Source organism: Anoplopoma fimbria, chromosome 20 (genome assembly GCF_027596085.1).
Source record: "Anoplopoma fimbria isolate UVic2021 breed Golden Eagle Sablefish chromosome 20, Afim_UVic_2022, whole genome shotgun sequence".
Taxonomy (NCBI): domain Eukaryota; kingdom Metazoa; phylum Chordata; class Actinopteri; order Perciformes; family Anoplopomatidae; genus Anoplopoma; species Anoplopoma fimbria.
In genome coordinates this window covers 24,845,577-24,872,869 of record NC_072468.1, presented here as the reverse complement: position 1 = coordinate 24,872,869, position 27,293 = coordinate 24,845,577, and the positions used below count along the sequence as shown (strand labels likewise).

Sequence of the window (27,293 nt, the reverse complement as noted above, 5' to 3'; positions counted from 1 at the left end):
CATTCTCGCTCGTTTGGTGGAACAGAATATTAAGTTTGATAATAGGATGTTTCTTGCGGAATGCACTTTGGGAGTCTTAGTTTGACTTATTATCTTGTGTTTTTGTCTGGTTCATTTAAAGATACAAACAGTTTCCAGTTTTTTTGGTATACCTTGCTAAAAATAATGCATTCTAATACAACAGTCCTGAAGTGAATCCTCCCCTTCTTGAATATGATAAAGTTGAATTTGATGTGTTGATTTATCGTGAACCTAATCCAGTCTGGAGCCGTACACCTCCACCTCACACAGGATCAGCGCCTCACTTCTTCCAGGAATGACGATGTTGACGTAGCGACCGTCCATCCTGTTACACTGGAAGTTTTCGGTGAAACCTGGGGCGATTCTTGAGATCACAGCACACCTAGTGGAAGAAGAAAATCGTCCTTTGTTATGTCTCAGTTTCATTTTTTTTGTTTTAAAAAGTACTACTTATGAAAGATACATTTAAGTTGCTTTATCTAATTCGGGATATAAAAACTGGTCCGTGTGAACACTCTGTCTCCAACCATACAGCTGACATCCACCCTGCTTTTGGTTTTGCAGCTTCAACACCTCCACAGCACACATGCCACACATTCATGCACTGCTTGCAATGTGGACATCACTGATTTCAATGCCTCATTGTTCATATGAGGTAACCTTTGTTTAATGAATGATGTTTGCTATAAGGATGACCTAGCATGGACTCTCTCCTCGTCACATTCCCTGGACTAGTCAGCCACAACGTCAACAGTCCATTCAAGAGATTTACTTAAACATAATTTAGCTAAAGTTAACACAAAACAAACAATGGAATGGGTATCATCAATGAAAGCAATGCATGGATGTACAGCATTAGTGCTGTGAAGGTGCATTGTGCATGAATGTGTTGTTTCAAACAAACCTAATTACACATATACATTAATCTCAAACTTTTGATGGTATTTTTGTTGATGGACATTAAACTACCTGGGATTGCTGTTGCCACTGTTTACAAGAGAATCTCCAATACGGATCTCAGCTCCGATTAGTTGTAAATTAGGATCCATGTAGTTGGTTATGTTGACAGAAAACACTTTATGGGTCTTGCCCAGGTCCAGTCGCCACCAGGGGTTTAACTCTCCGACTGTGTGAGAACAAGAAGCCTGGTCCCAGACGGTGGCGCGATTCCCATCTATGGCATTATAGGCGATGCCTGTAGAATGCAGCGACGACTGAGTGGCTTTTCCTTGGATAGCCAGGTTCTCTCCTGCAAACAAAACAAAGCGTAAGTTCAGTCAGGAAGACTATACTTTTGCCTGCTTATGGCTGTACTTTATATCTCATACATCTGCAAGCTCACTCGTAGTTTTCCTTTGTTGTCATGGTTCCAGGCTTTTAATCACGATATCAGCTGTTCTGATCAGCTGTTCTCTTCTTTCCAGCTCAGAGACACACCTGCATTGTAAGCCTTTCAACTGTCACTGTCTCTTTTTTTGAATACGATTGTCTCTCTGCCTTTTGTACGTTCATGTTGCTGTGACACATGCCCCTCCACCTCCCTAACACCACCCAGTCTTTGCAGATTCATCAGATTCATCAGATTCATCATTTCAAGTGTCTGGACCCCATGGGTTGGGCAGACACCCCTCGATTACAAATCTCCCTTTAGAGTCTAAGCCCCGAAGACTCTGTCAAGATCGTTACACATCACTTGTTAATATTAAATAATTATCTTTCCATCATCTTACTTGTCTCTTCTGATTTAATTGACATTAACAACTATTTGCAAGTGAGAATGTTGTTTTTTTTCTGGATCAGTGGTGAAAAACTTGAAGGCATCTAGCAATAGTAAATGTGTAAATGGTGCCGTATGTATCACAATGTACAAACTATCCAGCATCCCAGTAACTTTTGAGAAACTGTGTCTTCTTTGGATTCGGATGTTCATTCTTTTTCAAAGTGAGTCTCACTATGTTAAAGTCAAGAAACATCTGGCTCCAATAAATACAACTTTACAAAGGAGAGATCTTTAAATAACAGGAAGTGCATGCATTCTGCCTGTAATCTTAAGAATGCAGTTCAAACTCTGGTGTGACCTCGGCTGTATAGCAAATGAGACGGTGGGCTCACTTAGAAAAATCACATCTTGTGTGGCTTCAGCCTCTCGTTCAGTTCTCACCAGTCGGAGCACGGTACCCGTAGACTTCCACTTCACAGAGTGTGAGGATTCTTTTTGAACCAGGTAGCACCACGGTCACATAACGTCCCTCCACAAGTTTGGTAAAAGTGATCTTTAAAGACCTGCCTGCTGGGATATGAGTAATCACACCAACCCTAAAAAGAGAGAGGAAGCAGTGCATTCATTTGTTTAATACATGCAGGACTTCAAAGTTATATTGCAATACAAAGTAAGAATTAATACCAACACTTAACATGCTGAAATAAGAGTAGAGGCAGTGATTCACACATCACATGCCACATATTCAATGAGTGTTAGCATCCTTTAGTGATCGACTAGATAATAGATCATAAGATGAACTGCATCAGGATTTGGGTGGCTTATGTCTGCTAAACAACTTCCTCGTATTGAAATGAAACCTCGTAATTAAGAAATCAAGACGTTCACTCACACTGGGTTTGCGGCACCCTCGTCCTGTAGAGAGTTGCCGATGTGAATCTCTGCCCCGTTGAGCCTTTCGGCGCAGCAGTCCCCTCTGTTGGTGATGATGACGGAGGTGACGATGTAGGACTCCAGCAGGTCCACTCTCCACCAGGGGTTGGTCTGTTCAACAGTGTGGGTGCACGATCCCGCCCCGTAGTTAGATTCACGATTTCCGTCGATAGCGTTTTGGGCAAATCCGTCTGCATGATGGTTTGACTGAGTTGCTTTTCCACGCAAGGCCACATTCTCTGTGAGTGAGATAGTTTAAATACATATTTAATACTTGATGGAAAGACCTTCAAACCTTTTTTTTATTGGCCACTTGGGGCAGTAGAGAGCAGAAGTTGTGAACACAACAGTGAAGCTTTGTTTAAGCTTGCGCTTTGCACTTGCGCTTTGGCGCGAGCTCCGAGGATATCATATATCTCATATTCATGTACTACTTTATTACCTTTGTACAAGCCCTGTAAAAAATCATTAATTTTGAGTCATGTTTGAATCCACCTGATGAAACAACACAGTATCTTGGCAGGTCGTAAAATATTCACGAAAAGCAATCTACTGGTTTCTTGTACAGCGACACAAACTTTCAGTTTTCTTCATGTCAATAGAAAGTCAATAAGGATCATTTCGACTCACTAATTGTCGTGTCATTCATACTCTGAAACTCATAACGTACATCATTCTGCACAGTGAAGCTCAAAGAGCCAAGTGAAGTAACAATAACTAAAACACATTTTTTAAGTGAAGGGAGACTTTAATATTTTATAACAAATGTAGCCGGATCATACTTACGATAGGTGTAGGCCGAGCACGTCCCCAGGAGGAGAAGCAGAGGCAGAACTGAACTGTGTTTCATTGTTCTGGTTGAGACAAACAAGAGAGTCAATGATAGATATACACTGAAGGATTAACCTTCAACTTGAAATTTATAACAATATGTGTTCCAGAAGTTCAATATCCAAAGTGCACACAAATGAATCAACTGTTATAAGAAGAATAACTGCTGGCAAAGAAGAAACTATGTTTTTAAAAGCATCATAATTCAACTTCAACATACCTTGACTTGCAAAATGGACTCAGAAGAAGACGAGGAGCCGCTGTATATGTTCTGTTGGTGAATATGACTTGATGTTGACCACACAGGGATATTTATGTGCATCTCTTATCACTGCACAGGCCGTCGTTTATTGATGATAAACGACACGTGACTGGTCTTTGTTCTTGTATGTAGATAAGGTTGTTTTCCGCTAAACAGCGATCCGGAACTTTGAACAATATTAAAGTTTGATCTAAATAAACCTGAGCTAAGCTAAAAATCCACATTACAGTAAATACTATTCCAGCATCAAGAGGTTAAAGGGTTTCAAAGAATGTGCCGGGGAAATGACACATTTGACTCTCTCAAATATAAAGGACGTATATTGCACTTGGCTTGTGTTGCTCAAATTTTCTGGAAATCCAATAATAAAGACCAAAATCAATGATCCTACTATTAAGTATTGTCTCTGTAATTAAAGCTTGATTTTTTTCTTCCACTGTGCCAAAAAATCATCAAAAAGGCCACCAATGAGCCACACTGTTGCACTTATTGACATATTCCTTCATTACCATGAACACACACTGTAGTTTATTCAGAAAAGCACAGTATCAACTGAAAGAATGGAGGTCTTTAAACTACATTTTGACCAAATCTGATTACAGGATGCATCACAACATTGGTCGAATGTGCATTAAAACAATCCAAACATGTCTGACTTTTATTGGCTACCTTTGGTTTTGAAAATGTGTCTCGTGTACTTGCTGTTTACTGTCAATTCCCCCGAATAACAGAGATAAAACAATAAAATTTGAAAATGTTCCTGTTTATAATTCACCGCCAGACGGATGATATGGGACACAACTTCCTGGTTAGATTAGATAACGAATGAACTTTGCATTCTCAGGAATATAATATTGTTGCTGAAAAGGCAAACAAAACAAAGGAGAATAGGTCGATAATAATTGTCCAGAAGTCCAATGAAAAGCCAAAAGAATCAACGATGAATTGATCCTAATAAGTATTACAAGTCTTTGTAACCAAAAGAGGATGTATCTTATTCCTCTGTACAATAGAGCTCTATTGTCCAAAAACTATTAAAAACACATCAATGAGCCTCACTGACTGACATTACCATGAACACAAAAAATATTTAATTTTGAAAAGCAAAGTATCAGCTGAAAGAATTGGAGTCTTAAAACTAGATTTTCACAATTCAACGCTCCTCAAGATCAGAAGCAATAAATAAACCAATTCCTTCATTTCAACGTAACGTTTTTCCAAATTTCTTACAAACTACTAGTTTTAAAGTTTAAAAATAGTAATTTACTAAATCAGATTACACCATTGAAATCTAACAAAAGTAGCTCGTAAACACTTTAGGAATGTGTGAATCAGTTTCTAGAAAACATCAGTCCAATCAAGAGCAATCAAACATATAAACAGGAAGTTACTGTAGCATCACAAGCTAGCATAACCTCCAAAAAACACAGTTTTAGACATAAGATACATGTTTTGTAAATATATTTTGTAAATTTAAGGTATCACTTTGTATCACTTTTGATTTTTGCAAGAAAAGTGCATTTTTCAAAATAAAAATTCCTTTTTACTTTACTACATTTGACAGCATTAATTCGAATTATCAGCACTCATTTTAATAAATTCTGATGTTTAAGTAAAGCTACCCAGCAGTCTATAAAGTATTTTACTTGTCACTTGTACTTGTACTTGTATTTCTACACTGTTGGTACTTTTACTTAGGTAAAACAATCCACGTTGTAGTGTTCTCTGCACCACATCATCCATCATTAGTGATTATCAAAACCCCTCAGATTGTGTAACTACTTAAAGGGCCAGTGTGCAGAATCTGGTGGTCGGTTGCAGATTGCAACCAACTGAAACTTGTAGGAGAAGTGTAAGCGTGTAGGAATACTACACGAAAAACGCAAATAACCCGATCTAACACAAACACAATGATTCTTATTTTTAGGAGATTACACACCAGGTGGCAACCTCCTGTTCTGAAGCGTGAAGCCAATGCTAAAGTGTCTTAAACTTGCATTTTTTACTCTGGTTGCAAAAAGAAGATGGATTGTATAGAAGTCTATGAGAAAATGACTCTACTTCTCTCTTGATTTATTCCCTCAGTAAACATTGTAAACATGAGTTTATGGTCTCAATCTCTAGTTTCAAGTCTTCTTCAATACAGCATGATGTTCATTTAGTAAATTATGCTCCATTATGCTTTAGGGCGGGGCTACCTTGTGATTGACAAGTCTCTACCTGGGAAATTGTTAATGAGGTGCACCTTTTGATTTACTGTCTACGAGGACATGATGGGATTTACTCTTTAGTAAAATTACTTCCATTTCTGTTGATTTCTTTTTGCTGGAGGACTAAGAAAAACTTGAGTTGTGGTTCACAAAAGGAACCTTTTTGTATCAGATTTTATTTGACATAAGATCGAGCGGTGAAGTAACCTCTAATTTTGTAATTGAATGAAACCTAAGGAAATGTGTGTCCACTGCATCTATCTATCTATCTATCTATCTATCTATCTATCTATCTATCTATCTATCTATCTATCTATCTATCTATCTATCTATCTATCTATCTATCTATCTATCTATCTATCTATCTATCTATCTATCTATCTATCCACCAGAGTCATACACAGCGTCAATACATCAGTCCTCCGCTGTCCAAATATGGTCACTTCTGTTCACTGGTTGCAAAAAAGCCAAGATGGCGACGGCCAAAACATCAGACCCGATGCTTCAAAACAGCAGTCCACAAGCCGATTGATGATGCCACGATGACCATGTCCACTTCTTATATACAGTCTATGTTATACACTAAAGAAAACAAACCTAATAATATTATATTACACTTCTGCTACGCACTGTTCCTTTAATTATCATGAGTTGCTATGGGTTGTATTATTGAAGAGGCACACTAAGTATCATATTTTGGCAAGTAAAGTTTAAAGTGAACTGGGGAGAGTTGGATCATGTTTGTGTATTTTCAGAGGCAGAAACAGAGAAGTAGGCCAAGCATTAGAGATGTTGAAACAGAGAGACATTAAACTGATTTTAGGGAACGTGCACATTGCGCAAAAAGAATAAAAAAATCTGCAATTATGCATTTTCTGCATTAAGTGATACTGTTGTTTGGGTCAAAAGCTCATAGAAAAAGGCTGACAACAGCTATTTTCCTCACATGTTGGTTAAGGAGCACATTGCAAAAGACCTCTCCAAAATCACACAAACACCTTTAAAGCATCATACAGTTAAGTCTTGAGTAAGAAGCATCAGGCTGTTGCAAAATAACCAGGATGACATCTTTGCTTCTCTGAACTGAAGTTGTTTGTTATAGCTTCGTATTATTCTTCACCGGTTTATGAAGTGCAGATTATTTGCCCACGCTAAACCAATCCTCCTGCTGCAATGGTTCATTTTAATCAAGCCATTGTCTGCAGAGGCCGTTAAGGTCGTCCAGTAAGCAACGATGGAAGAAGTACTTTTACTTATTTAAAGTAGCAACACCACTCAGTGAAAAATACTTTGTTACAAGTAAGTAAAAACGTTACTTAAATATAAGAACTAAAGTACTTTTTAAGTATTAGGCAGAGTAGCCCCTTTTAAAAGTGTTATATTCTTATTATTATATTTTTATATTTTATTGCTTATCTGCTTATTTATAATACTTGTTTTTTTATCTTGTTTTTTTATTATGTCTCTTGTTTGCACTATACCCTATGCTGCTGTAAATCCGGGACTAATAAAGGATTATCTTATTTTATCTTATATAGAATATTATTACAGATAAGCAGTATTTTAATGCCACAGCTGGTTGAGGTGGTACTATCTTTTCTTTTTACTTCATTATAGACTGATAGATAGTTTAATCTATAATAATGCATCATAATTCATTTATTGATCACGTTTTGATTGCGAAATCATAATCTGCAAAGTAACATTAGTTTTTGGACAAATAAAGTGGAGTAAAAAGTGCAATATTTCCCTCCGAGGTGTAATACAGTAGAAGTATAAAGTAATATGAAATGGGAAAAATCAAATACCCCAAAACCTAAGTACAATACTTGAGTAAATGTAATTCCACCCATGACACTAAGTGAGTGTAGGAATACATTTATATTATGGTTTTATTAAAGATACTTTACCTACTCTTGAACCACTATTATTGGTGAGGAATTGATGTGTGTGATCTTTGGCACACTTCTTTGAATGTACTTCTGAAATTTAATTCACGAGTTTAGGGAAGGGAAGAACATGTGCATGGGAGTAAACCGATGGGATGTGATTGGATAAGTGTTGAGGATGAATTTGATCTGATTTCTGATGATTGGTTGGATAAGGTTTCACAAAGATGTATATAAAGAGCACAGGAATGCTTATTTTTCAGGGGTTTGGAAGTTGTTTTCCATTTCATTGAATCATCAGACTGTCGGGATCTCCAGGTAACATTTAATTTCTTAGAGGCATCAGATCATCTCAGTACATTAATAATAGTTGTGATATTGTTAACCATAATTGTGAAATGTAACTAAATACTTATACTCATATATATGCAATTTTACTGAACAGCAGTTTCCTTATCTTTTTGTTTAAATTCAATATTCAACCTTGTTGTTTAAATCACTAATAAAGAACAAAACGTGTTCTTTTTTTATAAATATGGTAAATAAATGATTCTCTCAACCAGAAAAATGAAAGCAAGCGTTTTCGTTCTGCTGCTCCTCCTGGAGACACGCTCAGTTTACACTTATGGTAAGTATTATCTGAGAGTATTTGTGAAGTTTCATTATACCAGGAAATGCACACATGTCTGTTTGTTAGCAAGGAAAGTAACTAGTATCTTCATGTAAATAAAGTTTTTAACTGTCGGTTGTTTAGCTTACCCTCTAAAATCTTTGGAGTTGTGGTGAAAGGAAGTAAGACATTTTTTGTTTGCTCAATCTTAGTTTTTCATACTGCAATTTCATTATCTTCCTGAGGTTTCTTGCATTTTTCCCCTCATCACACTTCATAACCTTATCAAGAAGAACACAACCAGGATTAAATAAAGTTTTAACCTACAATCAGAGTGCCTCGGATGTTTTTTAAAATGTACTTGTGATCTACACAAAAATGAATTTCACTCCTCAAATTAAATACATGTTTTATGTTTTGCAGCTGCAACAGCTAAACTCTTATAACATTGTGATATAGTTGGACTGCATTGGAAAACCAACGTCCTCTTTTCTGCAAACTTGTCTGCAACAACTTCCTGCATATGCATTGAGCAACAAGTTGCCTGGTGGCTCCTCAGATTGCAACTTAAGAAAACACATGCAAAGAGACACAAACAAAACAAATTCCACAACAAAGTATGGAAAAATATTAATTAATCAACGAGATACAGATTAATCAATTTGGCAACACATGCAAACACAATCAAATACAGAAACGCACTAAAGTTGACTACATAACTTTTAAAGCATTCAAACCAAGTGTATATAATGTTAAAACACTAAGGAGTATTTAACTCCATGCCCAGGTAACATCTTGAGCAACTCGCAACGATTTTCTGTGTTTTGTTGTCTGCACTTTGTCTGTTTGCATGCTTTTTCTTTAGTTGCAATGTGTTGCACTCTCAGAACCATCAAGTTATCAGAGACAGAGTTATGCTTAGCAATTCACAAACAATCTTCCTTTATATCTCATGTGATTTTCAAAACGTCTCATTCCCAGAGAACGTGGCCTTGCGTGGAAAGGCGACCCAGTCAGACCGCTATGAGCACACGTTTTCAGCTGCCTACAATGCTATTGATGGAAACCGTAACTCCGAATTCCATGCGGGATCGTGCACCCACACTGATGAAAAGACCGACCCCTGGTGGAGAGTGGACCTGCTGAAGTCCTACATCGTCACCTCCATCATCATCACCAACAGAGGAGACTGCTGCGCCCAAAGGCTCAACGGAGCAGAGATTTACATCGACAACTCTTCACATGACGATGGTCCCACCAACCCGATGTAAGAAAACATCTCCCATAAATAAAATTAAAACTTTTATTTTGCCTTTTTTCTTTAAAGTAATGTGAATAATGCTCATTTACACCTCCAGTAGAAACATTTAAAGAATGTTTCAAGCACGGATTTTTTAATTAAATACTATTCAGATCATTAATATAGCAGCAAACAACTATTTGCTAAAGTTGTAGGGGAGTAATGAGGTGTAATCAGCGCTTTTGCTGTTGTTTGCGCTGTTAGCTGCAAACTGCCGGCTCAGCTGTCTCCATGTTGAGGCGAGAGATATATATAGCACCACCTGAGTTATTTCCATAAAATATGTCTAAAATGTTGGGGTTATTTTATCCTCTTTTGACTAAAAGTAGTATCTATTCTTACATGTGAGGAGAATGACATCTTCAGTTTGACTTCCAAGAATAAAAAAACAAGAAGCCTGTTTCTCTCATCTTCATATTGAACCTTTAAGAAGTACAGGTATAAAATGTGATTCATGTGATGGTTTCTTACTCCTTTTCTCTCTCTCTCTCTCTGTTAGGGCTGGCAAAATTGCTAAAATTGGTTCAGGTGATTCGTTCACTCTGACTTTCACTGAACGTGTGGAGGGGCGTTACGTGACTGTGCTTGTCCGGGGCTCAAATAGAATCCTCACACTCTGTGAAGTGGAAGTCTACGGGTACCCCGCCCCGACTGGTGAGCATTTGAGCCATTACGTAAATTAGCATGCGGTGACTTTCATGTCATCTATAAGCTGTGGTGTAAACCAATAAATAAAATAATATGAAGTCAGTTTTTATGCAATTCATGTTATTTATGTTGAAGGCTACATTTGCATTTAATTAATAATCATATTACAGATGGTGTCTGTATCCTGCACCCGACACAATACCTTTTATTTAACATTTAAAGTTTAATTGAGTGCTATATTTAGTTTTATGTAAGTGTATTTGTAGTGTATTTTGTGTCATTGTACTATAAGTGGTGGTTAATTCTGTTTTTATTCGACTGCAAATTGAGTCACATTTTCTCAATGAGTCATTGGAGAAATGAAATCGTACATTGCAAGAAAAACAAACCAGCATCAGAAGACACACATGTTGCATTTTTAGTTTTTTACTGCAAAGAAGCCCAGGTAACCCTTTTGATATTTGTAAGTGTGATTGTTTTGCAGGAGAGAACCTGGCACTCGGTGGAAAAGCCTCACAGTCGTCTCTGTATGACTTTGGCGCTGCATATAACGCCATCGATGGGAATCCTGACGGCAAGTGGGAGGACGGCTCCTGCACTCACACCAAAAACGACGTCAACCCCTGGTGGCGACTGGATCTGCGCAAAACCCACAAAGTGTTTTCGGTCAAAATAACCAACCGAGAGGAAGACTCAGAACGACTCAACGGAGCCGAGATCCGCATCGGAGATTCTCTGGCAAACTACGGCAACGACAACGCCAGGTAGTTTACAACCTGTTCGTTTAAAATCACAGGTTTCTTCATTTACATCTTAATATACTTTTGTATTTTCTATTTCAACACAGCATACTTTACAGCTGCTCTTATTACATTACATTACAGTCAGACGCTTTTATCCAAAGCGACTTACAATCAGTAGTATATTACATATCATTCACCCATTCACACACTGATGACAGGCTACCATGCAAGGCGCCACCATCAGACTCTAACTAACATGCACACACCGATGGCAAGCCTTCGGGAGCAATTTGGGGTTAATTTTGCTCCCGAACTGGTATCTTGCCCAAGGACACATCGACTGCCGAAGCCGGGTATCGAACTACCTTGCTCTCCACTACGCCACAGCCGCCCCCAATGTCTTTAGCCTCACTTGCGGTCGGTCCACAACTTTGTTACTGACTGTAATTCCCATCCGTCTCAGCTGTACTTTTGAGTTTACTGCTAATTAGCACGTTAACATGCTAACACGTTTAACTAAGATGGTTATCATGAACATAACCTGATGCTGACGTTAGCATCACAGAGTTGCTACACTTTGCTAGAATGGCTTTTGACTTCGATTACAATTAGGGATGGGTATCGTTAGGATTTTATCGATACTACTACTCTTATCGAAACTGCTTATCGGTTCAGTTCCTTATCGCCACTCTTATAGGTTCTTTTTCATTATTTAGAGAGAACAAAAGACAATTAATTAAGAAAAATAATTTACATTGTTTTATTAATCTTGTATATAAACAAATATTCTTTCTTAAGCAGCAATATAAAAAGTCCAAAACTCTATAAAAAAATGTTTTATATAAATATATATATAGTTTCATCGGGTGGCTAGAAAAACAATGAATATAAATATGTTTGCCGCCACAACTTAAAAGGTGATAATATGTAAATTTAGTTTTTACTGATTGTTTTGCTGCCCCCAAGTGGCCAAATAATCAATTATTGCAGGAAAAACTGGTATCAAAAACAAAAAACTTGAGGCCGTCAGTTTAAAAGCATTATCGGTTTAGCTCCAAATTACATCTCTTACTAAACCCAAACATCGCCGCACATTTAGGTCAGCAGAGAATGCTCCTCTCTCAGTTTCTACATTTGCAACCAAGGATGACGGTGCATTTGCTGTCATGGCAACTGAGCTGTGGACTAAATCGGTGTTCACAATCTGCCTAGCTTCTTCTGCTGTTTTTGTTGTCATTTTTTTAATTTCAGCTAAATGCACCCTTTTAACCTGACTCTTAACTGACTTGATTTTTATATCTTCTGGACTATATTATATTTTATTTATTCTAACTCATCTGATTTTACTGTTAAAAGTATGATTTTATTACTGCTTTGTGCACTTTGTTAAACCGACAAAGACCAACCTTTTTTTGGAGTCAACAACATCGTTTCTGTTTCTCCTGCCAGGTGTGCTGAGATCACAAGTATCCCAGCAGGTGGTGTCGCTGAGTTCAAGTGTGAAGGGATGGACGGTCGTTACGTCAACATAGTCATCCCAAGAGAAGAGTTTCTGAGTCTGTGTGAGGTGGAGGTGTATGGCTCTCCCCTGGATTAGAGATGAAGAAGTTCACGATACACAACAATAATCAAAAATAAGTTCTTTTGAAAACTATTACAGTGATTCCATTGTGAGATTTTTTTATGGAACTTCTTGGTGTATATGTTAAAATTTCTATTGCTGATGTTGAGTTGTCTTTTTTATTAACAAACTTTTCGTCTATTGTTACTAGGATAAAACTGTCTGTAATCTGTGATAAAATACAATTAAATCATTAACACATCCACACCTGTTCTTTTCATTTCATCATTATTGGTCTGAATCAAAACCTTTTTTCTTGCATTTAAAGTTTCGACCACCACAGAGTGATACATTTAGCATAAACAGGACAGAAAATGTTTCATCATTGATTGAAGCACTTAAACATCAATACACCATCACATACTTACGGATAAGACTTATAGAGTTTTAATCAATTTGTGCTGTTCACTTGAATGTGCAGCGAGATATCACTCCTGAAGGGAACAGCGATGCTGGGCCTTGGACTGAAGAATTGCAAAACACAGGATTTTCACCCAGGAGACCACTGTTAGTGTCCCGTGTGAAAACAAAGGCAAATGTTCACACGTTGTTTTACATTCTGTTGTTTTACATTCTGTTGTTTTACATTCTGTTGTTTTACAATCTGTTGTTTTACATTTGTTTTAAGTACTGTTGTTTTAAGTACTGTTGTACAGTGGTTTTACATAACATTGTTTTTTTATGTTAGGTAGTTTTACGTACAATTGTTTTACATACCGTTGTTTTAGGTACCGTTGTTTTAGGTACCGTTGTTTTAGGTACCGTTGTTTTATTTACCGTTGTTTTAGGTACCGTTGTTTTAGGTACCGTTGTTTTATTTACCGTTGTTTTAGGTACAGTTGTTTTATTTACCGTTGTTTTAGGTACCGTTGTTTTAGGTACCGTTGTTTTATTTACCGTTTTAGGTACAGTTGTTTTAGGTACCGTTGTTTTATGTACCGTTGTTTTTACATTACATTACATTTACATTACAGTCATTTAGCAGACGCTTTTATCCAAAGCGACTTACAATCAGTAGCTCAAAGCTTATATTAACCCATTCACCCATTGACAGGGCTACCATGCAAGGTGCCACCTGCCCATCAGACTCTAACTAACATTCATACAACATCCAGTCCACACCGATGGCAAAGCCTTCGGGAGCAACATCCTTTCCTGCGGTCGGTCCTTTCCTGCGGTCTGTCGAGGCCCCCGCTATCAATTCCGTGATCTGTCAAGATCACACCAGACTTTACTGTGGTCTATCTAGACCCGCACTATCCTTTTCTGCGGTTTATCGAGACCCCCTATCCTTGTCTACGGTCTATCTATACCCTACCCTATCCTTTTACTTGACCCCTCTTAACTCTCTGGCCTAACTTTAATTCATACAAGCTCCTTCTAACAAGTTTTATCCATATACTTTCTCTCATGACTAATCTTCTGTTTCTGCTTAGGAGTTCTCTGCAGCAGTAGGTAAGTTATTTATTTTATATATTTATATAAAATAATTATCTCTTTTGGGGGATTGTACCTGCCTAACCTCAGCATTACTGCCCCTCTGTTAGACGGTTTCACCATGGAGTCCAATCGCCAAAGACTTTGCAATATTCATTTTTATGTGTAATAAATTATTGTAAAATGTTACTGAAGTCTCTCCTGATTGAAATGCCTTTACTATAACTTCACTTAGTCATCATATCTATAGTATTGATTATCCATCCATCTTCCATAACCGCTTATCCAGTTAAGGGTCGCGGGGGTGCTGGAGCCGATCCCAGCTGTCAATGGGTGAAGGCAGGGTACACCCTGGACAGGTCGCCAGCCTATCACAGGGCAGACATATATAGACAGACAACCACTCACGCTCACATTCACACCTACGGGCAATTTAGAGTCTTCAATGAACCTAAGCTGCATGTCTTTAGACTGTGGGAGGAAGCCGGAGAACCCGGAGAGAACCCACGCTGACACAGGGAGAACATGCAAACTCCACACAGAAGGTTGTAGTATTGATTATTATTTATGAAAATTGTATTATGTTAATATATTTTTTTAAGCACTTTGGGTCAACAAGGTGTTTGGTCTATAATACAGCACTGAAACAAAATAATACTAAATTGTGACAAAAAAACAAAACAAGTGCAATATTACAGAAGCCATAAACCACCCACAGTGTTATATGAATGACGACTGAACCAACCATAAAACTCTGTGTTTCTTAATGGAGAACTTTGAACTTTAAATATTGCTTAACATCCACTCTTGCCTGTCCAGAAAATCAGCCAACACAGGAGTTTCATGTTCCAGTAGTTCAGATTTCAATATTAATGCTTTACATTAATTAGATTTTAAGACAAATGTATTCATTTTGAAGTTTGAATGGTAATCTTACTGTCTGGTTATGTAAAGCAGTGTAACAAGGTTGTGACAAATTATTTCTCCTGTAATTTGTTAATAGTGTTTATTGTGACATATCCTGTTTAATATGATTTATCCAGCTAAAGAGAAGGAGATTTTACACAAACTTTAAATAAAATTATATCTCATCACATCCCCCAAAAAACTCTTTCTGTGTCTCATGTGAGCAAAAGAGCAGTTGTGCTGCTGTGACCTCCACTGACCTCAGACCAGCGTCTTCGTAGTGGGGGTGGTTGACGATGGGCCGACCTTTGGAGAGCTTCACGCTGGCCATGGTGGGCATGGCCCCAGCAAACACAGAATCTGCATCACACAAATGAGAAAAAAAAAAGAAAGGAGGGAATGGGTATATTGTATTGCGTTATACTGAAAGGTGTTTCTATTATTTATGTTAACCTTTTTTGATTTAAATTGGATGGACAAAATAAAATAAAACCAGTACAATTCAACAGCACTGCAAACTACATAGAGTTCCTCTCTAGTTTTAATAAAAACTCACTTTTCACGAAACACGTATTTTTCACTAAACATGTATTTTTCATTAGACATTTTATCATTATACTCTGCTTTTTCTATGTCAACAATATGTCCCTGTCTTAACACAATGCATCCACCACATCAGAGCTGTTAGTATTAATATCCATCCATCCATCCATTTCCTCCGCTTATCCGGGGCCGGGTCGCGGGGGCAGCAAGCTAAGGAGGGTCCTCCAGACGTCCTTCTCCCCAGCAACACTTTCCAGCTCCTCCTGGGGGACCCCGAGGCGTTCCCAGGCCAGACGAGATATATAATCTCTCCAGCGTGTTCTGGGTCTACACAAAACACAGGATTTTCACCCAGGAGACCACTGTTAGTGTCCCGTGTGAAAACAAAGGCAAATGTTCACACAACGCTTTTTACGCACCGTTGTTTTACATTCTGTTGTTTTACATTTGTTTTAGGTACCGTTGTTTTAGGTACCGTTGTTTTATTTACCGTTGTTTTACGTACCGTTGTTTTACGTACCGTTGTTTTACGTACCGTTGTTTTACGTACCGTAGTTTTACGTACCGTTGTTTTTACCGTTTAGGTATAGTGGTTTTACATTATGCTGTTTTATGTACCGTAGTTTTACGTACTGTCCAGTCGGCGTTCCTGCCGACTCCTTCTGCCTGCCGACTCCTGACCGTCGGCGTTCCTGCCAACTCCTGACCCGTCGGCGTCCCGGCCGACTCCTGACCCGTCGGCATTCCTGCCGACTCCTGACCAGTCGGCGTTCCGGCCGACTCCTGACCCGTCGGCGCCCCTGCCGACTCCTGCACCTCCAGAACCGTCGGCTCTCCGGCCGACTCTTGACTCGTCGGCGCTCCGGCCGACTCCTGCACCTCCTGATCCGTCGGCGCTCCGGCCGCGCTCCGGCCGAATACCTGCACCTCCTGTCCCGTCGGCGTCCCTGCCGACTTCCTGACCAGTCGGCGTTCCTGCCGACTCCTGTCCAGTCGGCTTTCCTGCCGACTCCTTCACCTCCTGACCCGTCGGCTTTCATGCCGACTCCTTTACCTACTGACCCGTCGGCTTTCATGCCGACTCCTTCACCTACTGACCAGTCGGCTTTCCTGCCGACTCCTTCACCTCCTGACCCGTTGGCTTTCCTGCCAACTCCTGCACCTCCAGAACCATCGGCTCTCCGGCCGACTCTTGACTCGTCGGTGCTCCGGCCGACTCCTGCACCTCCTGATCCGTCGGCGCTCCGGCCGACTCCTGCACCTCCTGACCCGTCGGCTGGGCCGGCTGCAGCATCCACCTGCTTCCGCTGGGTCACAGCGTCCCCCTGCTCTTGTTCCCGCTGGGTCGCAGCGTCCCCTGCTGCTGTTCCCGCTTGGTCGCAGCATCCCCCTGCTCCTGTTCCCGCCTTGCCGCCAGAGCCCCAGGTCCAAGAGACCTTGCCGCGAGAGCCCCAGTCTCCAGAGCCCCAGTCTCCAGAGCCTCTCGCCCGACCTCCAGAGAGGATCCGCCCGCCTCGAGAGACCCTCACCCGACCTCCAGAGAGGATCCGCCCGCCTCGAGAGACCCTCGCCCGACCTCCAGAGAGGATCCGCCCACCTCGAAAGACCCTCGCCCGACCTCCAGAGAGGGTCCGCCCGCCTCGAGAGACCCTCGCCCGACCCTCGCCCGACCTCCAGAGGGGATCCGTCGGCCTGGTCGTCTTCGTGGCCGACCCCCAGGGAGGCCCCGTCGGCCTGGTCATCCTCCAGTTCGCCCCCGAGAGGGGTTCTGCCTCTCCGCCTTGGTTGTCCTCCTGTTCGCCCCCTCCAGAGGGGTTCTGCATCTCCGCCTTGCCTCAGCCTTCAAGGATTCTGACTCTGCGGCCTCGGAGGAGTTCTAACCCTAACCCTAACCCTTTATTAAAATTGTATCATGTTAATATATTTTTTTCAAGCACTTTGGGTCAACAAGGTGTTTGGTCTATAATACAGCACTGAAACAAAATGATACTAAATTGTGACAAAAAAACAAAACAAGTGCAACATTACAGAAGCCATAAACCCCCCACAGTTATATGAATGACGACTGAACCAACCATAAAACTCTGTTTCTTAATGGAGAACTTTGAACTTTAAATATTTGCTTAACATCCACTCTTGCCTGTCCAGAAAATCTGCCAACACAGGAGTTTCATGTTCCAGTAGTTCAGATTTCAATATTAATGCTTTATATTAATTAGATTTTAAGACAAATGTATTAATTTTGATGTTTGAATGGTAATCTTACTGTCTGGTTATGTAAAGCAGTGTAACAAGGTTGTGACAAATAATTTCTCCTGTAATTTGTTAATAGTGTTTATTGTGACATATCCTGTTTAATATGATTTATCCAGCTAAAGAGAAGGAGATTTTACACAAACTTTAAATAAAATTATATATCATCCCAAAAAAAACAAAAACCTTTCTGTGTCTCATCTGAGCAAAAGAGCAGTTGTGCTGCTGTGACCTCCACTGACCTCAGACCAGCGTCTTCGTAGTGGGGGTGGTTGACGATGGGCCGACCTTTGGAGAGCTTCACGCTGGCCATGGTGGGCATGGCCCCAGCAAACACAGAATCTGCATCACACAAATGAGAAAAAAAAGAAAGGAGGGAATGGGTATATTGTATTGCGTTATACTGAAAGGTGTTTCTATTATTTATGTTAACCTTTTTTGATTTAAATTGGATGGACAAAATAAAATAAAACCAGTACAATTCAACAGCACTGCAAACTACATAGAGTTCCTCTCTAGTTTTAATAAAAACTCACTTTTCACTAAACACGTATTTTTCACTAAACATGTATTTTTCATTAGACATTTTATCATTATACTCTGCTTTTTCTATGTCAACAATATGTCCCTGTCTTAACACAATGCATCCACCACATCAGAGCTGTTAGTATTAATATCCATCCATCCATCCATTTCCTCCGCTTATCCGGGGCCGGGTCGCGGGGGCAGCAAGCTAAGGAGGGTCCTCCAGACGTCCTTCTCCCCAGCAACACTTTCCAGCTCCTCCTGGGGGACCCCGAGGCGTTCCCAGGCCAGACGAGATATATAATCTCTCCAGCGTGTTCTGGGTCTACACAAAACACAGGATTTTCACCCAGGAGACCACTGTTAGTGTCCCGTGTGAAAACAAAGGCAAATGTTCACACAACGCTTTTTACGCACCGTTGTTTTACATTCTGTTGTTTTACATTTGTTTTAGGTACCGTTGTTTTAGGTACCGTTGTTTTTACCGTTGTTTTTACCGTTGTTTTACGTACCGTTGTTTTACGTACCGTTGTTTTACGTACCGTTGTTTTACATACCGTTTAGGTATAGTGGTTTTACATTATGCTGTTTTATGTACCGTAGTTTTACGTACTGTCCAGTCGGCGTTCCTGCCGACTCCTGACCCGTCGGCGTCCCGGCCGACTCCTGACCCGTCGGCATTCCTGCCGACGGCGTCCCGGCCGACCTGACCGTCGGTGTTCCTGCCGACTCCTGACCAGTCGGCGTTCCTGCCGACTCCTGACCAGTCGGTGTTCCTGCCGACTCCTGACCAGTCGGCGTTCCGGCCGACTCCTGACCCGTCGGCGCCCCTGCCGACTCCTGCACCTCCAGAACCGTCGGCTCTCCGGCCGACTCTTGACTCGTCGGCGCTCCGGCCGACTCCTGCACCTCCTGATCCGTCGGCGCTCCGGCCGACACCTGCACCTCCTGTCCCGTCGGCGTCCCTGCCGACTCCTGACCAGTCGGCGTTCCTGCCGACTCCTGTCCAGTCGGCTTTCCTGCCGACTCCTTCACCTCCTGACCCGTCGGCTTTCATGCCGACTCCTTTACCTACTGACCCGTCGGCTTTCATGCCGACTCCTTCACCTACTGACCAGTCGGCTTTCCTGCCGACTCCTTCACCTCCTGACCCGTTGGCTTTCCTGCCAACTCCTGCACCTCCAGAACCATCGGCTCTCCGGCCGACTCTTGACTCGTCGGTGCTCCGGCCGACTCCTGCACCTCCTGATCCGTCGGCGCTCCGGCCGACTCCTGCACCTCCTGACCCGTCGGCTGGGCCGGCTGCAGCATCCACCTGCTTCCGCTGGGTCACAGCGTCCCCCTGCTCTTGTTCCCGCTGGGTCGCAGCGTCCCCCTGCTGCTGTTCCCGCTTGGTCGCAGCATCCCCCTGCTCCTGTTCCCGCCTTGCCGCCAGAGCCCCAGGTCCAAGAGACCTTGCCGCGAGAGCCCCAGTCTCCAGAGCCCCAGTCTCCAGAGCCTCTCGCCCGACCTCCAGAGAGGATCCGCCCGCCTCGAGAGACCCTCACCCGACCTCCAGAGAGGATCCGCCCGCCTCGAGAGACCCTCGCCCGACCTCCAGAGAGGATCCGCCCACCTCGAAAGACCCTCGCCCGACCTCCAGAGAGGGTCCGCCCGCCTCGAGAGACCCTCGCCCGACCCTCGCCCGACCTCCAGAGGGGATCCGTCGGCCTGGTCGTCTTCGTGGCCGACCCCCAGGGAGGCCCCGTCGGCCTGGTCATCCTCCAGTTCGCCCCCCCGAGAGGGGTTCTGCCTCTCCGCCTTGGTTGTCCTCCTGTTCGCCCCCTCCAGAGGGGTTCTGCATCTCCGCCTTGCCTCAGCCTTCAAGGATTCTGACTCTGCGGCCTCGGAGGAGTTCTAACCCTAACCCTAACCCTTTATTAAAATTGTATCATGTTAATATATTTTTTTCAAGCACTTTGGGTCAACAAGGTGTTTGGTCTATAATACAGCACTGAAACAAAATGATACTAAATTGTGACAAAAAAACAAAACAAGTGCAACATTACAGAAGCCATAAACCCCCCACAGTTATATGAATGACGACTGAACCAACCATAAAACTCTGTTTCTTAATGGAGAACTTTGAACTTTAAATATTTGCTTAACATCCACTCTTGCCTGTCCAGAAAATCTGCCAACACAGGAGTTTCATGTTCCAGTAGTTCAGATTTCAATATTAATGCTTTATATTAATTAGATTTTAAGACAAATGTATTAATTTTGATGTTTGAATGGTAATCTTACTGTCTGGTTATGTAAAGCAGTGTAACAAGGTTGTGACAAATAATTTCTCCTGTAATTTGTTAATAGTGTTTATTGTGACATATCCTGTTTAATATGATTTATCCAGCTAAAGAGAAGGAGATTTTACACAAACTTTAAATAAAATTATATATCATCCCAAAAAAAACAAAAACCTTTCTGTGTCTCATCTGAGCAAAAGAGCAGTTGTGCTGCTGTGACCTCCACTGACCTCAGACCAGCGTCTTCGTAGTGGGGGTGGTTGACGATGGGCCGACCTTTGGAGAGCTTCACGCTGGCCATGGTGGGCATGGCCCCAGCAAACACAGAATCTGCATCACACAAATGAGAAAAAAAAGAAAGGAGGGAATGGGTATATTGTATTGCGTTATACTGAAAGGTGTTTCTATTATTTATGTTAACCTTTTTTGATTTAAATTGGATGGACAAAATAAAATAAAACCAGTGCAATTGTACAGCGCTGCAAACTACATAGAGTTCCTCTCTAGTTTTAATAAAAACTCACTTTTCACTTAACACGTATTTTTCACTAAACATGTATTTTTCAGGCACAAGCCAAGTAATCAGGGATGTCCCACTTCTAACAAGGAGACATTAGACATTTTATCATTATACTCTGCTTTTTCTATGTCAACAATCTGTCCCTGTCTTAACACAATGCATCCACCACATCAGAGCTGTTGGCATTAATAGAATAACAAGAACCGCAACGGATCCAAATACGACTGCAGCCCTTCTCGTCTGTACCTTAAATCTCCATAAATGTATCTTATGCGTATCTGTCTGATGTGTGTAGTATCTCAATTCCCTTATTAATTCTCAGTTTGTCGTTAAAATGTATGCCGTTTATACTGGCTGAATGATTCTGTATTTACTCATGTACTCCTACACACACACATCTGGGCGTTCAGCCAACACAAAGCTAACCTCCTTGGCAGGACAAATTATACTTTTACCGGACAGGTTATTCTTATTTCCCATCTTTCCTGGCACGATGTTACAACAGATGATCTTAACAAACATGTTATTGGGTTCAACTTAACAAGTTATATAAAGTTGTACATTAGATAGATTTTGGTGAGGAATTGATTTGTGTGATCTTTGGCACACTTATTTGAATGTACTTCTGAAATTTAATTCACGAGTTTAGGGAAGGGAAGAACATGTGCATGGGAGTAAACCGATGGGATGTGATTGGATAAGTGTTGAGGATGAACATGATCTGATTTCTGATGATTGGTTGGATAAGGTTTCACAAAGATGTATATAAAGAGCACAGGAATGCTTATTTTTCAGGGTTTTGGAAGTTTTTTCCATTTCATTGAATCATCAGACTCTCGGGATCTCCAGGTAACATTTAATTTCTTAGAGGCATCAGATCATCTCAGTACATTAATAATAGTTGTGATATTGTTAACTATAATTGTGAAATGTAACTAAATACTTATATTATGTATATGTAATTTTACTGAACAGCAGCTTCCTTATCTTATTGTTTAAATCTAAGACATTCAACCTTGTTGTTTAAATCACTAATAATGAACAAAACGTGTTATTCTTCTATAAATATGGTAAATAAATGATTCTCTCAACCAGAAAAATGAAAGCAAGCGTTTTCGTTCTGCTGCTCCTCCTGGAGACACGCTCAGCTTACACTTATGGTAAGTATTATCTGAGAGTATTTGTGAAGTCTTTCATTATTAATCATCACCAAGAGATGCGCATATGCCTGTTTAAGTAGTATCTTCATGCAAATTACGTCTTTAACTGTCGATTGTTTAGCTTTTGCTCTAAAATCTTTGGAGTTGTGGTGAAAGGAAGAAAGATATTTTTTTGTTGGCTCAATTTTAGTTTTTTATACTGTCATTTCATTATGTTGTTTTTTTCTGTACACATGACCAATGTTGCATATATGTCCATCCTGGGTGAGGGATCTCTCCTCAGTTGCTCTTCCTGAGGTTTCATGCATTTTTTCCTTGTTAATTTTTTTATCATGTGACCTGTGTATGAGAATACTGCCCACTTAAACACTTATACGACTTGACAGTGAGAAAATGAAATGCAAACATGAACTAAAACCGACTGAACATACAATAGCAAAATGACTATAAATAAGTTATACTCTCATGCCATGTGACACAGGTCACATGACCTAATTCTTTATTTGTCACCTCATCACACTTCATAACCTCATCAAAAATAACACAAACAGGATTAAATAGGGTTTTAACCTTAAGAGTGCCTCGCTTGATTTTTAAAATGTACTTGTGTTCCTCACAAAAATCAAATTAAATATATAATATTTGATGTTTTGCTGCTGCAACAGCTAATCCCAACTCTTATAACATTGTGATATAGTTGGACTGCATTGGAAGACCAACGTCCTCTTTTCTGTCTGCAACAACTTCCTGCATATGCATTGAGCAACAAGTTGCCTGATGGCTCCTCAGATTGCAATTTAAGAAAACACATGCAAAGAGACACAAACAAAACAAATTCCACAACATATGGAAAAATATTAATTAATCAACGAGATACAGATTAATCAATTTGGCAACACATGCAAACAAACAAATACAGAAACGCACTAAAGTTGACTGCATAACTTTTAAAGCTTTTAAACCAAGTGTATATAATGTTAAAACACTAAGGAGTATTTAACTCCATGCCCAGGTAACATCTTGAGCAACTCGCAACGATGTTCTGTGTTTTGTTGTCTGCACTTTGTCTGTTTGCATGCTTTTTCTTTAGTTGCAGTGTTTTACACCCTCAGAACCATCAAGTTATCAGACACAGAGTTATGCTTAGCAATTCACAAACAATCTTCTTTTATACCTCTCTTATGTGTTTTTCAACCATCTCATTCCCAGAGAACGTGGCCTTGCGTGGAAAGGCGACCCAGTCAGACCGCGCTGAGTACATGTTCTCAGCTGCCTACAATGCTATTGATGGAAACCGTAACTCCGAATTCGCTGCGGGATCGTGCACCCACACTGATGAACAGACCAACCCCTGGTGGAGAGTGGACCTGCTGAAGTCCTACATCGTCACCTCCGTCATCATCACCAACAGAGGAGACGACTGCTGCACTGAAAGGCTCAACGGAGCAGAGATTTACATCGGCAACTCTCTACAGAGTGAGGGTACCACAAACAGGATGTAAGAAAACATCTCCCACAAATATAAAAAAAATAATATTTAGCCTTTTTTCTTTAAAGTAATGTGAATCATGCTCATTTACACCTCCGGTAGGAACATTTAAAGAATGTTTCAAGCACAGATTTTTTAAATTAAATACTATTCAGATCATTAATATAGCAGCTATTTCCATAAAATATGTCTAAAATGTTGGGGGTTTTTATCCTCTTTTGACTAAAAGTAGTATCATTATTCTTACATGTGAGGAGAATGACATCTTCAGTTTGACTTCCAAGAATAAAAAAAACAAGAAGCCTGTTTCTCTCATCTTCATATTGAACCTTTAAGAAGTACAGGTATAAAATGTGATTCATGTGATGGTTTCTTACTCCTTTTCTCTCTCTCTCTCTCTGTTAGGGCTGGCAAAATTGCTACACTTGGTTCAAGCAATACGTTCACTCTGACTTTCACTGAACATGTGGAGGGGCGTTACGTGACTGTGCTTGTCCCGGGTTCAAATAGAATCCTCACACTCTGTGAAGTGGAAGTCTACGGGTACCCCGCCCCGACTGGTGAGCATTTGAGCCATTACGTAAATTAGCATGCGGTGACTTTCATGTCATCTATAAGCTGTGGTGTAAACCAATAAATAAAATAATATGAAGCCAGTTTTTACGTTATTCGTGTTATTTATGTTGTGGGCTACATTTGCATTTAAAATAATCATATTACAGATGGTGGTTAATCATGTCTGTATCCTGCATCCTACACAATACCTTTTATTTAACATTTAAAGTTGAATAATCCACATCTGAGTGCTACATTTAGTTATACTTGAGTGAAGTGTATTTTGTGTCATTGTACTATAAGTGGTGGTTAATTCTGTTTTTATTCTAATTTTTACATAACGACTGCAAATTGAGTCACATTTTCTCAATGAGTCATTGGAGAAATGAAATCGTACATTGCAAGAAAAACAAACCAGCATCAGAAGACACACATGTTGCGTGTGCATTTTTAGTTTTTTACTGCAAAGAAGCCCAGGTAACCCTTTTGATATTTGTAAGTGTGATTGTTTTGCAGGAGAGAACCTGGCACTCGGTGGAAAAGCCTCACAGTCGTCTCTGTATAACTTTGGCGCTGCATATAACGCCATCGATGGGAATCCTGACGGCAAGTGGGAGGACGGCTCCTGCACTCACACCAAAAACGACGTCAACCCCTGGTGGCGACTGGATCTGCGCAAAACCCACAAAGTGTTTTCGGTCAAAATAACCAACCGAGAGGAAGAATCACAACGACTCAACGGAGCCGAGATCCGCATCGGAGATTCTCTGGCAAACTACGGCAACGACAACGCCAGGTAGTTTACAACCTGTTCGTTTAAAATCACAGGTTTCTTCATTTACATCTTAATATACTTTTGTATTTTCTATTTCAACACAGCATACTTTACAGCTGCTCTTATCAATGTCTTTAGCCTCACTTGCGGTCGGTCCACAACTTTGTTACTGACTGATATATCTCAACTACTACTTTGATGGATTGCTGTGACATTTTGCTCAGATATTAATTTTCCTTCCAGGACGAACTGTGTTCAATTTGTTGATTCCTTAACTTTTAAAAATTTGAATTTGTCCAATACTTTGTTCTTTAATACCTGCATACAATAATGTAATTCCCATCAGTCTCAGCTGTACTTGAGTTTACTGTTAATTAGCACGTTAACATGCTAACAAGTTCTAAGATGGTTAACATGAACATAACCTGATGCTGACATTAGCATTTAGCTGTGTAACATCACAGAGTTGCTAAACTTTGCTAGAATGGCTATTGACTTCGATTACAACTAGGGATGGGTATCGTTAGGATTTTATCGATACTACTACTCTTATCGAAACTGCTTATCGGTTCAGTTCCTCATCGCTACTCTAATAGGTTCTTTTTGATTATTTAGAAGAAAAAAAAGACAAATAATTGAGAAAAGAACAATTGCTTTATTATTCTTGTATGTAAACAATAGTCTTCTTAAGCAGCAATACAAAAAGTTCCAAAATCTATAAAATATATTTATATATATATAGTTTCATCGGGTGGCTAGAACAAAAATGAATGGACATATGTTTGCTAACATGTCTGCCGCCACAACTTAAAAGGTGATATTATATAAGTGTTGTTTTTAATGGTTGTTTTGCTGCCCCCAAGTGGCCAAATAATAAATTATTACAAGAAAAATTACCTTGAAAAAACCTTGAGACCGCGGTTTAGCTTCAAGCTACATCTCTTACTAAACCCAAACGTGGCCGCACATTTAGGTCAGCAGAGAAAGCTCCTCTCTCAGTTTCTACATTTGCAACCAAGAGTGCATTTGCTATCATGGCAACTGAACAGTGTTTACAATATTCTTTTGGTTTTATTTGTAACTTTAAAATTTTGGCTAAATGCACCCTTTTAACCTGACTCTTAACTGACTTGATTTTTATATCTTCTGGACTATATTATATTTTATTTATTCTAACTCATCTGGTTTTACTGTTAAAAGTATGATTTTATTACTGCTTTGTGCACTTTGTTAAACCGACAAAGACCAACCTTTTTTTGGAGTCAACAACATCGTTTCTGTTTCTCCTGCCAGGTGTGCTGAGATCACAAGTATCCCAGCAGGTGGTGTCGCTGAGTTCAAGTGTGAAGGGATGGACGGTCGTTACGTCAACATAGTCATCCCAAGAGAAGAGTATCTGACTCTGTGTGAGGTGGAGGTGTATGGCTCTCCCCTGGATTAGAGATGAAGAAGTTCACGATACACAACAATAATCAAAAATAAATTCTTTTGAAAACTATTAGTGATTCCATCGTGAGATTTTTTTATGGAACTTCTTGGTGTATATGTTAAAATTTCTATTGCTGATGTTGAGTTGTCTTTTTTATTAACAAACTTTTCGTCTATTGTTACTAGGATAAAACTGTCTTTAATAGACCTAAGTTAAGAAGGAAAATTGACTGTCTTATATAAATATAACTAGTTTCTAGTTTTCAAACATACATTTAAGACAAAGAAAAACAATAGTTCTAATGGCAAATATTTAATTTTTTTAAAATACAGACAAAATAGACAAATATTATAAAAGACATCTGAAACACACAAACTCCTGCAACAGGAATAAACCATCTGTGTTTCGGGAAGTGTGACGACAGTCCCACTTCTTAAAAACGGGCACTTGATCAACGAGATTACTTCCACACTATGAAACCTTAGTCTTTGTAAGAGTAGTACATGAAGAAAAAGCTCTGAAATCAGATTCACAAAATGCCACGGATTGAATGTGTACCGTTTGATTTGTTCAACCGCTCCCCCGGCACATTTAATCTCACCACAGTAGTTTCTAAATAAGGAATTTG

General features: G+C 40.1%; 2 protein-coding genes across 2 annotated transcripts; one reads left to right on the top strand and one right to left on the bottom strand.

Annotated features, from left to right (window-relative positions):
• Nucleotides 1-62: 62 nt before the first annotated feature.
• Nucleotides 63-7,276, bottom strand: LOC129109111 (uncharacterized). Its single transcript, XM_054621075.1, has 5 exons — nt 3,461-7,276; nt 2,634-2,913; nt 2,183-2,337; nt 991-1,270; nt 63-403 (listed from the first exon to the last, which is right to left on the bottom strand). The coding sequence occupies exons 1-5, from the start codon at nt 3,522-3,524 to the stop codon at nt 253-255; spliced, it is 930 nt and encodes a 309-aa protein (XP_054477050.1). The 5' UTR covers nt 3,525-7,276; the 3' UTR covers nt 63-252.
• An 856-nt stretch (nt 7,277-8,132) lies between these two features.
• Nucleotides 8,133-26,734, top strand: LOC129110029 (uncharacterized). The gene is made up of 12 exons (XM_054622190.1): nt 8,133-8,184; nt 8,430-8,494; nt 9,458-9,743; nt 10,276-10,430; nt 10,909-11,188; nt 12,617-12,757; nt 22,053-22,106; nt 22,353-22,417; nt 23,627-23,915; nt 24,312-24,466; nt 24,978-25,257; nt 26,530-26,734. The coding sequence occupies exons 2-12, from the start codon at nt 8,434-8,436 to the stop codon at nt 26,675-26,677; spliced, it is 1,914 nt and encodes a 637-aa protein (XP_054478165.1). The 5' UTR covers nt 8,133-8,184; nt 8,430-8,433; the 3' UTR covers nt 26,678-26,734.
• Nucleotides 26,735-27,293: the final 559 nt, after the last annotated feature.

Excerpts from the sequence above, each read along its gene's own strand:
- LOC129109111 (XM_054621075.1), bottom strand. The coding sequence starts at position 3,524 with ATGAAACACAGTTCAGTTCTGCCTCTGCTTCTCCTCCTGGGGACGTGC. Across the intron at positions 2,914-3,460 it reads GTGCTCGGCCTACACCTATC|AGAATGTGGCCTTGCGTGGA; the intron begins GTAAGTATGATC and ends TCTCACTCACAG. Across the intron at positions 404-990 it reads AGTGGCAACAGCAATCCCAG|GTGTGCTGTGATCTCAAGAA; the intron begins GTAGTTTAATGT and ends TTCTTCCACTAG.
- LOC129110029 (XM_054622190.1), top strand. The coding sequence starts at position 8,434 with ATGAAAGCAAGCGTTTTCGTTCTGCTGCTCCTCCTGGAGACACGCTCA. Across the intron at positions 12,758-22,052 it reads GAGGTGTATGGCTCTCCCCT|GGTTTTGGAAGTTTTTTCCA; the intron begins GGATTAGAGATG and ends CTTATTTTTCAG. Across the intron at positions 22,107-22,352 it reads CAGACTCTCGGGATCTCCAG|AAAAATGAAAGCAAGCGTTT; the intron begins GTAACATTTAAT and ends TCTCTCAACCAG.